Below are 13,474 nucleotides of genomic sequence, written 5' to 3' on the forward strand. Positions count from 1 at the left end.
TTCGATTGTACCTTGCTTCATCAGCGTGCACACACAAAAATTCAAACAAGCGCAAGTCAGTGTCACGCACTGACGGTTCCGTACCGTGCAAGATTTTTTTTATAACTCTACGAGCTAGCCCCTGACTGCAATATTATTAATCATTGGTGTTAAGTGATATATAATTTGCTACGGCTATATTTAGCCCCCTAGAGTTTTCTCGTACAGAACAAAAGCTAGGCAAAGCATGTAAGGAAAACATCCCACAAAGTGCCGCCCTGTGTCAACCTACATGAGGAGTAACCTCATGTGCCTGAACCCTCTTAGCTTTAGTTTTAAGTTGACGAATTTAGATATCTCCATCAACTCACTTTTATGTCATATTTTACATGTAATGTACGCATCAGAAGTGCCATCTATTTGCCTATTTGAATAAGGAAATATTTGACTTTGAATTAAACTTTGATGCCACAGACAAACACACACGCAAGAACGCTAAACTTATAAACCTCGTCGTTTTTGTGTGGGGGATTAAAAAACGGTTATCGGAATAATTGCCTTTTGTTACAGAGTGGTGGGGCGCGCGCACTTTCTGCTGCGAGACGGACGAGTGCAATGGCGCCTTCACACCGAGCCCGGCCGCCGTCGTCGTCGCTACGTTCGCGCTCGCGCTCGTCCTCGCGCGCTGACCGCGTTAGCCATACCCATGTTACGCGCGTGTTGGAGGGTCTTAAATGTTAAATGTACGTGCTAGAACGCATTAGATCGTTGGCAAGGGACAACCAGACAATAAAGATCACAATATGGTTTATATTTATTTCATTTTATCATTTAGCTCTAACATTTTTGTTTAGATAAGAAGTTATGAAAAAAAATCTACAAACTAAACAAAATTTACCGGTTTAAAAATAACTTTCTACAGAACTGGACTAGACTTTTAGAGCTGCTAATTTATATTCGTTTAAATATTTGAACTTGAAGATTACTCACGACATTTATATTTTTTTTATGTGCTTGTAAAGCAGAATTTGGTTTAAAAGCAATAAAACCACACAAGGTTTTAACTAATGAATATTAACACAGTTGATAAACCAAACTGTTAACTTACGCGTAAATCATAAGTAATACATGTTATAATGCCCTAATTTAGGGACCAGTTAAAACTGAATCGTTTGAATAACCCCGATATTGCGATATTTATTGACCTGAACTTGCCAATAGACGATTAACGTCTAACTTTAATTTCTTTTATATTTTCTTTAACAAAATATAGAATAGGACATAGACCAACAATACTTTTCAAATTTAGAATAGTGCTTATATAAATTAATTACAAAGATGATTATTGGGTAGAGCTAACGAAGGATCATGAAGTAAAATAATGTTATGTATTTCTCGTATTCACGAAATTTCGGAGAAGCGATCACAAGCTGTTAATCTAGCATACTGTAGGGTGCATTCAAATCAGCCCTGCGGCAGGTAAGCTCATACAAATTCATAGCCCTGCATAGTCTTGTGATTCAAAGTGGTTAATTTGAACGCATCCACCCGCCACTTTCACAGGCGAGTATATAGGTGACGATTCCACATTATCTTCATTTTTTTTCTGCACTTAGCCGTTGGTATGTCAAACCTCTTTACCCCGGGCTCACTAATTCAGCAATACAAGCTCATTCTAGTAGCCTGCCACCCAGATCGCCGAAGATTTCTAGAAATCAGGCTGAAGATCGGTCATGGTTTATTGATACATAGTTATCAGTTTCACCTTAAATTGTTAATTGCTTTGTAATCGTTTATACCTACCTGTTGTAGCTGTTTTATTCCTACCTGCCTGTTTTATACTACCTGCGGTAGAGTTTACCTCTACCGCAGGTAGTATTTGAGTTAGGGAATGCTACATTTACGGTAAGTTACAGTAGCCCATAGTTGAGAATCGCTGGGACACCTCAATCCTGCGACATATTTTCTGGCAACGTTTAGTTATGACTGCAACAGATCACCGAATGATCGCATCGTCTCAATATTTCTCGAAGCGAGGCGTTTATTTCTTTACTAGTAGTTTTTCTACCACCTTTCCAACTTCTCGCGACTCGCATCGACAGTTCGGTATAAACTATGTTACGTAGTAATGAATATTGCAGAAAGATATGTTCTTCTTGACAACATCCGCGCCAATTTACTTTCAGCCAATTATTAACTGGCTTACTGGTACCACCGTATATAATAGTATTATATACTGGAAGTAACCGGAACATTGTGAGCATAATCGTTACAATACACTCGTTTGTGAGGTAGCGCCTTAACCTACAGACGATTTAAACAACCTGATCACCCGTGTTTAAGTATAATAAATTCCAATCTGCCTATTTTTCCTTGTTAGATAAAATTTAGTTAGACACGTAGTTTAAAAGTTAATATGATAATTATAAAATATACTTAGATATGAATATGATAAGAAACAACTTTTGTTTGGTTCAAAGTTTAATATCTACAGAATAAGTAAGGATCATCATAGCACACTTGGTATTCTTCTATATGATCTACAGCATCAACTGAAAGCCAGATCAAGACGTCTGTCTCGCGTCCGCGATGAGTCTTGCGGGTATGGAGCTTGAGTCTTCTGTTGCCAAATGCAAGACTCACGCTCATTGTATGCATCCATATAGCACGAGTCTTGCATTGCCAAATATAAGAATACTCATGCTGCATGTACGCATACATATAAGGCCTGCCTGTTCGAGCAAAAAACTTGTAACTTTCTACTTCTCAAATGATATTGAAATGAAAATAATAACATACTCTATGATGATACTCTTTTAATAAGCTCGATATAGTTAAAACACATTTTGAGTGGTCCAAGTCTGTTTTCGAAGGGTGTTCAGAAATGAGAAACAACGAAACTATATATCATGATTATTTCAAGATAAGTGTACAAATATAGTTTTGTAGTACATGAAGATTGGGGGGAATATAAACCAGCTGAATTGAGAACCTTTGTCTTTGTTGAAGTTGAATATAAAGAATCAAATGTGCTAGGGCCTTAAGTTATGAAAAATATATTTCTATTTATTCAAGATAAATTTTTCGGTATGTTTTTGGCTAAAGCTGCTTTAAAACTTTATTTCTTTATTTAGCTTGTTACTTCCTTAGTGATAATATCTTATTTCCAGATATAATGTTTAAAAGTTCTAGATATAATGTTTAACTTATAAAATTCAAGTAAACTAGTGTGATATGGTTTCACACAGCTATTATAAAATTGGTTAACTATTACATAACAAAGGACGAGGAGGTACATTTATATTATATATTATATTGTTTCTGTTTTTGTTATATTTAACGTTATATGACTAGAAATATTATTGGAAAGTGTTATATATATAAAAATACTACAGCTAGTAAATTAAGTTTTTGTGATATAAATAATTTATTAATATCTGTGTTATGCAAAATATTGTATGATAATAAACTTTAATTGTTTTTAGTTTGATTGGATTTAGTTGAAACTATTTGTGAAGTAATAATTAAACAAGTAAAAGTTTTATTAGAATGTTGTCGTGTTATCGTTTAACATGATATAACTGCAGCTGTGTGGATCACCATCATAGAAATTAATTAGTCCCAGAAATTTAATAAAACTAGTACCTACTAATAATACTTTAGAATATTTAAAATTATGTAATTTTTCATATTAGATGTAGGTTTTCAATATAATGTATAATGTACCTAAACACCTTAAAACAAACGCTTTATAGATTTTATCACATAATAATATGTACATCAACAAACTGAATTATTCTAAATTACCATTAAAGCCCTACTATAGTTAGTGTAAGTTATTGTAAGTTATTAATAGTTGTAAGAAAATTACAATCATTCCTGCGTTAGATTTCTTAGTTTAAAATTTTTTTGACATATGAAAATTTCATATAAAGAAATGCATTAACAATGCATTTGGGTATATTAAATTTTCATTAAGTTATTTTAATTTGTTTAAGTACTCTGCTTAATTATATTTTGATTTAACACCATGTGTTGACAGTTTAGTAATAACTATTTTTAACTTTCAAAGCACTGCGCTAAATCCGTGTTGGCGTAAACTTGTTTAAGCTGATGCTCGATGATTACGTAATACAAACGTTCAACGAAAGTGGTAACATACACACTAACAAACAAACAAACAAGCTCATATAATTATAATGGCGCATTTGGAATTAACTATATTTTAATTGATTAAAACTGTCATATTTGGTAATAAGAAAACATAAACCTGGGGTTCGAAGAAACTGTTTGTTTGTTAGTGTGTATAAGCCCTATAAGACCGGTACCTAATTCGAGTATTTCACAGCAATATCATGTACAATTTTGTATAACGCCGATTTTAAGTTCGTTCATAGCTGAATAAAGACCAATTTATCAATCGTCAGATGGTTTTTTTTGTGTTTAAAATTCTTTTAAGAGGCAATAAATCTGACGATAAGCCCGGTCTGTGACCGCAGCTTATCCCGGGCCAGTCTGCGATAAAATATACAAGTTTCTTTAGCTGCAGAGAAAAAAGGTACGAGTAAGATGGGAATTGTACCTGCTACTTACAGTTATTGGAGGCTTGTTAATTAAACATACATTTCTTCAATAATATGAACTTCCCAATAAATGTAAACGGAATCAACTAATGGGCACCCCTCGCTAATATTATAGAGGGTTTAGAGCCTCAAGCCACTCAATTATTATATAAATGGATTGATTGATTGGCTAGCGGGCGGTATATTATTTCAAATAAATAAAAAGGATGCCAGTAGTAATTTATTTAATCCAGTATAAGCTAGGCCTTGGCAGAAATCTTATCTGATGATAAGTAATGATGCAATCTGAGACGGTAACCGGGCTAACTTTTGGTATGGAAGTTACATTAATTCCATACCCCTACTCGGTTACTACGTGACATCGTACCGCAACTCTCAATTTCTTAGCAGCACGGTAGGGTGGTTAGCTAGCCGCGGCCGAAGCTCCCAACGAAACTATTTTGTTTATAACACTACTAAAGGGAGAAAAACAACATATCAATAATTAAAACCACACTTTTCGCGAAAATAGACTATACTTGCGAAGCGACAAGGGCTAATGTGCAGTGAGGTAAAGAAAATGTCTGAAGTCCTACTATTTATTTATTTTAACGAGAATTCCCTATCCCTATCCCTATTCCCTATTAATATTATAAATGTCAATGTATGTTTGTTTGTTACGCTTTCACGCAATAACTACTTAACCGATCCTCATGAAACTTTGTACACATATTCCTGGAAATGTTGAAAGAAATATAGGATACAGAACAGAACTGGCTTGAGTTCTGTTCTGTATTCTTTAGATCAGTGGCGTGCACAGGGTTTTTGACCAGGGTATGCATAGAGCAGGTGCTTGGCATAAAATGGAAAAATTCCCCTCCAATTCGAGTTATATAAAATAATTTGGGTATGCAGTGCTTTTGTGCATGTATGAAGTGCACGCCACTGCTTTAGATATAAATAGAGAATAGAACTCCTCAGCAGACAACTGCAAACCCCTCAGGCCCAGCGATACTGAATAATATTTTATTGAATTATATTTTTTAGAACTGCAACTAAATTTAATGCCACATAAAAAACAAAATCAAACGCAGACGAAGTCGCGGGCAACAGCTAGTAATTTAAATAAGTTGAAGGATTAAAATTTGATGACTTTTTAAACCGTAATCATTTTATGTACAAGTAAAAACTATTCCACGATTCAATAGTTAATGACAGCCCTTACAGATTCACTGAAAGTTCGAAAAGTCCTTTTGCGGAAAGTCCTTAAATTTCTACGGTTTTGAAAGTCTAAAAGTATAGAGTATTTATCTTTAGTATATAAAATATACTGTATTTTTGAGATGTTAACATTACACAAATTACTGGTAGTGGAATGATTTTAATAAAATTTTAACAACGGTTGATCCACATGCTACGCTCAGAAACTGAACTGCTGGAATTCCATATTGATAATTAAAGTGGTTATTAAACAGACAGAAAAAGGGGTCACTGGGGCTGATCCAAGCTGCTAGATAAGCCTTGGATGGCCAAGATATACATATAGATATAGATCTATTTTTAAAAATAAAGGAAATTACGCCTACAGCACTTTACAATAAGTATGATATACGAGTATATAAATGGAGATATTGATCTACGTATTCGTGGTTCTGTCAGTCAGTAAGTAACATATTCTGTAAGTTATTAATGTATGAATTGTATTAGTCAGGTAAGATTTTACTTCTTGTCAGAAGTTGGTTCGGTTCTTGAAATGGTTGGATTTTCTTCGAAGGTACCGTGGTATACTAGTCCATCTCTTCGGTTAACGTCCTTAACAGAATTCGCCTTTAAAAGTCGATCAAGTCTTGAGAAACAGGCGCCATTGCTGCTTGATATTGTTGTTTTGATACTTCATCTTCCACATTTAATCCGACATAATAAATCAAAAGTCTGGGTACCGGCGACAAAAACAAGTGTTCGCGAGCTCTGCACTAAAATGCGACGTTAGCAATCTTCCTTTATTGCTCCTGTGCATTATGGCGTCGTATTTGAAACTCTAAAACGATGCCACGTTTGCGAGACAGCATATCGTATATTAAGTGTGCATTTAATGACGGATGTCGTAGCAAAAGAAACACAATCTGGACTCGATGACACGACATCTCCTTCGGGGATTGCGCAACGAATAAAAGCTGGACATTTTAAGATGAATGCCGCACAACGACTTCCGTAACGTATATGCAACTTCCTTACTAATGTTCCATATAATCATGGTCATCAAGATAAAATGACGTTTACTGCCTGACATTACGACCTCCCTGGCGCAGTGTGAGCGTTGTAGTATTTAAAGTGGTCCTGGATTCGAGGCCTGGCGAAAGTTTGGAGTTTATATTTCTGAATTTCCTGTAGTCCTGGTCTAGTAGGAGGCTTTAGTCGTGGCTAATGGGCGCGTAGAAACCGATTTGGGGTACTTATAGCATAAATATAACTTCCCGTTCTCCTAAGATCGCTTACTCACATGCACAGAAACTACTATAAAATTTAATAAATAAAATAAATAAATAAATTTACAGATGTTTTGGTAGTTATGATAATGTACCACTTCCGCAGGGCTACATTACCCACAACCTGGGCTCCGAAGGCTGGAGTCGTCCGCATCACAGACCACTCTTTTATACGCGTCTCCTTTGCGGAGAACTGCGACTACCTAGCGCATTACTGCCTCAAAGCCTACAAGTGCGTTCTCATAATTTTTTTTTATTACTCACTATAATTTCCAGAAACTAAGTAAGTAAAAAAACCGGGTAAAAGTGAGTACTCTTGATCGGTTTTTTTTAAATAATGTTTTAGTATTCCGCTTTAAATGTAACCTAATGCTCACTTTTGCTTCAATTTCACTAGAGACGAACAAGGCAATGCCTTAATAAGTAACGCCTAATTTTTGGAGGTTCATAAGTATACATAAATCGTTCACCAATAATAATCACCTAAAATTTGTTATGTGATATGTTTAAAGTTGAATGAAACTGCCACACAATGTTATGATCCCAAAGCTTGTCGATTGGACGGGGATCAAAGTCAAAGTCAAATATTTCTTTATTCAAATAGGCACATAGATGGCACTTTTGATGCGTACATTACATGTAAAATATGACATAGGAATGAGTTGATGGCGATAAATAAATTCGTCAACTTAAAAATAAAGCTACGAGGGTTCCAAACGCGCCCTGGTCTAAGAAGAAGCCCACAAAAAACTTAGCCGGTAGTTATTTTTTTTTGTTATCACCATCTCACATTGTCCTTTAAAAACTATTATGAGATCAATAATGGTCATCTCTTGTCACCATTCAGTTCAGGGATTATTGGCCACAATACGTCTTCTACTCTTCCAGAATAAATTTAACTATGATTGTTCGGCAGCACCGGCATATTGTGTGGCAGAACACTCTACTTCTCGTACCACACTTTCAAAAACTACTGCTTGATGGACTACTTCAACTGCATGGAACGATATCAAGGTAACTGATACCATTAGTGTTTCTTTGGATACATAGAAACTATCAACCTTTATAATTTATTGTTGATACTGTTACTCGCTAGGGATCAGTGATAACAATACCGTTGCACAGATCTGGCGCTTAGTAACTGCTCCAAACTTAAAATAGGGTTATTTCTAACAATATTCTTGCCACTTTTTACACCACTTATTTTTCTTCAACTATTTCTAATTTCGGTCTTCAGTATATTTGCTTCTCTCTTAAACATCCTAAAAAATGTATGTAATTCTGAGATCCCCTATTTATATACAGCAAGGTCAAATAGTCTACAATCAAATCGTTTCAGTTCTCAAATAAATCTATACTTATAATAAAACTGAAACTGGAAGATTTCTGTACATTTAATATATTTTGAAAATTTTGACCGGGGGATGCTTTATAAAAATCTGTTTTGGACTCAGTATCGATTACTGAGTCCAAAACAGATTTTTATTTAATTTTTGTCTGTCTGTCCGGGCATCACGTGAAATCTACAGAACGGAATAAAATAAAATTTGGTATAGTGGTAGCTGATATTCCGGGTCAACATATAGGCTACTTTTTATTCCGATTAACAATAAGCTTCTCCCGGAAAGGGGATGAAAATTTTTATAATTTTTACTTGATAACTCCGTTAAATTTGAATCGATTTTGATAATTCTTTTTTTATTTCAAAGTGTATACTATCAAAAATGTGTTGTGTAATTTTAATGAAGATCGGACAAACATTGTCGGAGATAAAGGACATAAATCTTCACAGATAACAGCGAGTCGCAATGCATACGGGACAACGATCGAATGCATGCGTACCATCTTACTTATATTATAAATGCGAAAGTTTGTAAGTATGGAGGTATGGATGGATGGATGGATGTATGTATGTATGGATCGACGACGTTACTGACGTAGAAACAGCAAGACTTGTTTACTTTGCGTACTTTCATAGTGTGATGTCTTACAGGATCTTATAATGGGGCAAAGCTGCTGATATTGAAACTATATTCATATTGCAGAAAAGAACTGTACGGTCAATATATAAACTTAAATCACGTGAATCCCTCCGTGAAAAATTTAAAGAAATAGGTATACTTACGGTAGCCTCACAATATAGTAAGACAACATATTAGTCTTTATAAACAAAAAGTGGATATAAACAGTCGACTTACAAGAAATGGTCATAAATTAGTGACATCTGCATATCGTCTGCGAAAGGTGCAGAAGTCATTTGTGGGATTGAGTATACGCTTTTATAATATGATTCCTAAGATAATTTTGGACCTACCAATGCATAAGTTTAAAGAATGTGTTAAAACACATTTATCACAGCGAGGTTATTATACAATTGATGAGTTTCTTAATGACAAGGTTGCTTGGAAACATCCGGCTCCGCTTTCATCTATCAAAAGATAGAAAAATGAATGTTAAAATGTAAATTTTTGATGTTTGAAAAGAGCAACTGCTGAGTTTCTTGCCGGCTTCTTCTCGGTATAATCTGCCTTTCGAACCGGTGGTAGAGTCACTACAAACAGACAGACTTGACGTTTCAAAAGTGCTTATATTAAGGCCTAATAAAGGAAGTAAATGAATTTTGAATTTTTGAATTTTAATGGTCATGTTTAAATTAGGTAATCATTATTACTTTAAAAAAAAGTCTGGGAGGCTAAATGTCTGACTGTTAAGGCACAATAACCGCTTTTTGTTATAATTTGTGAATCAAAACACGGGTACAATCTTAACGTTCCTATCAAATCTTTATCACAATTAATAGTTTTATAGTTGAAATTGATTATGTACCTGCAAATTCCTCTTTAAATTATTCAAATTGGACCTATCGTTTAGACGTTACGACGGGTATAGAAATGCTAAAAAATGTTTCACTTATATTTGATGCAGACGAAGTTGCGCGGGTCAGCTAGTGCAATAATAAAGTGGTTAATCGACACTTAAGTACTGCAGAAACACCAACAATGAAACATTTTTGCATTTACGAGTATAAAATTACTATGGATTATTATCCAAGCCACAGATGATTAAACCTTGAAATTTAAAAGTGGGGAAATTATACCTACTAAGTGGAATATTTTACAAACCGCATAGTTTTTAACCAGATTCTTAATTAACTGCAAACCCCTTTGCCTCTGACTTTTGCAAAATGTAAAATTCTAAGCAAACAGAATTCATAGAGATTCTTGTAATTATAATTAATAATTAAAAATTGATAATTTGCACTGATTTTTGATATCAGCATTGAGCCTTTACAAACAAACTTAGTTATGCAATTAAGTACTTTTGAAGCATCAAAAACTTTAAACAAAAAACCATTTGCGATTTGCGATTTTCAGCGTGGTGGACTACGGCCTTAACCCTTTCTCATTATGGGAGGAGACCCGTGCCCTGTAGTGGGCCGGTAATGTATAGATATGATGGTGATTATGGTGATTGTCCTTTCTGGACTACAAATCACAATATTATACCTATTTGCCGATTGGCGCAGTGTGCACTGACTCTGCTTTCGGAGGCTGTAAGTTCGATTTCCACAACTGGAAAATATTTGTGTGATGAGCATAAATGTTTTTCAGTAACTGAGTGTGAGTGAGTGAGATCTGTAAAAATGTTATAAGCATTTATGTACACTATTCATAAAAATATTCATCAGTTATCGGTATGTTATGGGTATTACCCATAACATAAGCTACGCTTACTTTGGTGCTAGATGGAACGAAATGGAATTGAAATAGAAGATTTGTTTGTAGCGCGGGCAAATTATGCGGTAGACCTGTCTACTTCACGTACCACACTTTCAAAAACGGCTGCACAATGGACTACATCAACTGCATGGACAGGTATCCAGGTAGGTGCTACCGGTAGTGTTTCAGGTCTATCTTGTTGAAACGAAAACCTCTATGGGATCAAATTATATTTTTTTTAATTAAAGCTTATCACTGTCACTTATGAACATCAATTATGATTACTAAAATATAATTTTTCTACCACCCTTGACCCTTTCTTCGAATGTACCCTAAGATTTCATTTTGTTTTCTTTTTTTAATAATATCTCTATGAAGGCTAATTCTTAGATCAGGATTACATCTTTGAAGACCATTGATGAAAATCTACATTTTTCTTTATTTGCAAAAATATATATATTTATTTGGTATTCAAATATTGTTGATTAAAACATGGTTGATTGATAATAATAATTATCATCATCATCCCTAATATAGGTACAGTATTCCAGGATGCAGCAAGCAAGCCAAGCGAGCGTACGCAATAGTTTTATCGTTTGATTGGATCGCTAATTATATATATGGTAGCATCTGCATGCTTCTGAGTTAGAGATCAAACTATAAACCTATATACGTGCACACTAATTGAATTGAGAACCTCCATATTTGAAATCACTCAAAAACTTGCACTGGAGATTCTTGAAATTGTAAAAAAAATAAAAAATCATTGATTCACCTTGTTTAAACGGAACTTCGTCATAAATAAAATCGTTCAATTTTCTAAAAGTTCAAGAATTTTTACAAGTCGGTGATTCACTCACGGTCAAAGTTATATCTGCAGTCATTTTGTGAAGATGCTCAATTCCCGAGTTGAAAACTTTTCAATACTACTCTGGGGCTGTGGAAAATTATATAAACACTTTATTGCTGGAGTTGAGTAAAGTCCAGTATTTTACGTACCTACTTATTTGTATGCTTCAGTATCTAGGTTGTGATTTTATAGTCGTCGCCATGGCAATTATGCTCAATCAGCAAAATATCATCGCTAGACGAGCGATGTTACACAGAAACTATAAAGAAGCGTCAGTAACTTACTGGGCGCAGGTTCGTGGCTAGATATCGTGAAGACTAATCTGAGTGTCGATAGACTTTTAAAATCGGATGCTCACAAAGAATATGCAGTAAAGTAAACCAAAATAAGTAGTGTACGCTTACTCAAAAAAAAAATTTACAAGAAAATATCTACTTCGAAAATAAAACGGCTATATAAACTAAAAAGAAAATTATGTGGGTTCTTTATAGTAGGTATCTTAATTATAGTAGCCAAATGAGAACTTCTCATAATCATTTACATAATATTGCTTTTTTTCCCAATGCAGGGACTTTAATTGTTGTGAGGAGTTCTCCTGCTTTGTTGTGATAGGCTTAAATTGGCAAGGCCGTAGTCCACCACGCTGGCCCAGTGCAGATTGGTGGACTACACACACCTTTGAGAACATTATTGAGAACTCTCCGGCATGCAGGATTCTTCACGATGTTTTCCTTCGCCGTTGAAGCAAGTGATATTTTAATTACTTAAAACGCACATAACTAAGAAAGTTAGAGGTGCGTGCTGGAATTTCATTAATAAACCAAGAATATATTAACCAAGCGAAGAATAAATAACATAAAAATATATTTTCTTACCTGTCGCACTGAACTGTGCTAGTTTATATGAATTGATAACGGATGGAAAAACTTTCGAAGTTAAGGAACAAACAACATAAAGCAAACGGGCCGGATATATGTAGAGCTTTATCGATACACAGGGTTTCGGAGGAAGCGAATAATATAAATAAATAAATAAACACACATCGCCATCCAACCCAGAAGAAAGCATAGCTTGTGTTATTACTCATAACTAAGATACTAAGATAATATATAATATATAGATAAATACCCGGACACTAGAAAACATTCATGTTCATCACACAAATAGTTTTCCGATTGAGGGAATCGAACCCACAGCCTCGGACTCACAAAGCGGCGTCGCTGCCCACTGTACCAATCGGTCGTAAAAAAATAATGGAAAAGTAACTAGCTGTTCACCAATTTTTGTATTGTAATTTGGACTAAGGTTTGAAGGGATATAATTTAATAACCCGACCTAGACTCGAACAGTATATAAGCAAAACAATTTTTAAAAACCTTACTTTTACGAACGGTCTTTTTAAAAATCCCATTTGTGTGCTATAACATCTCTGGAGATTGCCCACCGCGGCTGAAATCGATCAGGGAGGCCGTTCGATGCCGTATAAAACCGAATTAGTCCGAATTAAAAACCCGTCAAGTCCAAAGACTGGGTATAGTGTGGTGTAGCGTAATTATTTTCCTCAGGCGCGAACGCAATTATCCTGGAAGCCGGCCGTTCCCCGGGATGTCGTAAATCCTTGTTTCGCCCGCAACTTATATTTCCCGATGGATCGCGCCGCCGCGCGTCGTTACATATTAATTTTAAATTGTATTATGTACTGAGCGGTTAGTTATTATATAAAGTTTGTTAAAGCTTAGATTCACTCAGGGACTTTTTTTCTGCCGTTAAACGATTTAGTGTTAGATTCCGGTGCGATGTCGCATACAAACCGATATGATTACCATACTCCCTCACGGGAGTCCGCACTTACCACAAGGTGAGATTGCAGTCAAGGAC

At 35.1% G+C, this 13,474-nt stretch overlaps 1 protein-coding gene across 1 annotated transcript in view; it reads left to right on the forward strand.

Moving 5' to 3' along the window:
- Nucleotides 1-1,405, forward strand: part of LOC120634280 (ly-6/neurotoxin-like protein 1) — a 33,511-nt gene extending 32,106 nt beyond the window's left edge. Inside the window, exon 3 of the mRNA XM_039904770.1 lies at nt 550-1,405. Within this exon, the coding sequence (XP_039760704.1) occupies nt 550-668 (119 nt within the window). The 3' untranslated portion in view covers nt 669-1,405. The remainder of the gene's footprint in view (nt 1-549) is intronic.
- The last annotated feature ends 12,069 nt before the right edge of the window (nt 1,406-13,474 follow it).

This window comes from Pararge aegeria, chromosome 23, assembly GCF_905163445.1.
Source record: "Pararge aegeria chromosome 23, ilParAegt1.1, whole genome shotgun sequence".
In the NCBI taxonomy this organism is placed as follows: domain Eukaryota; kingdom Metazoa; phylum Arthropoda; class Insecta; order Lepidoptera; family Nymphalidae; genus Pararge; species Pararge aegeria.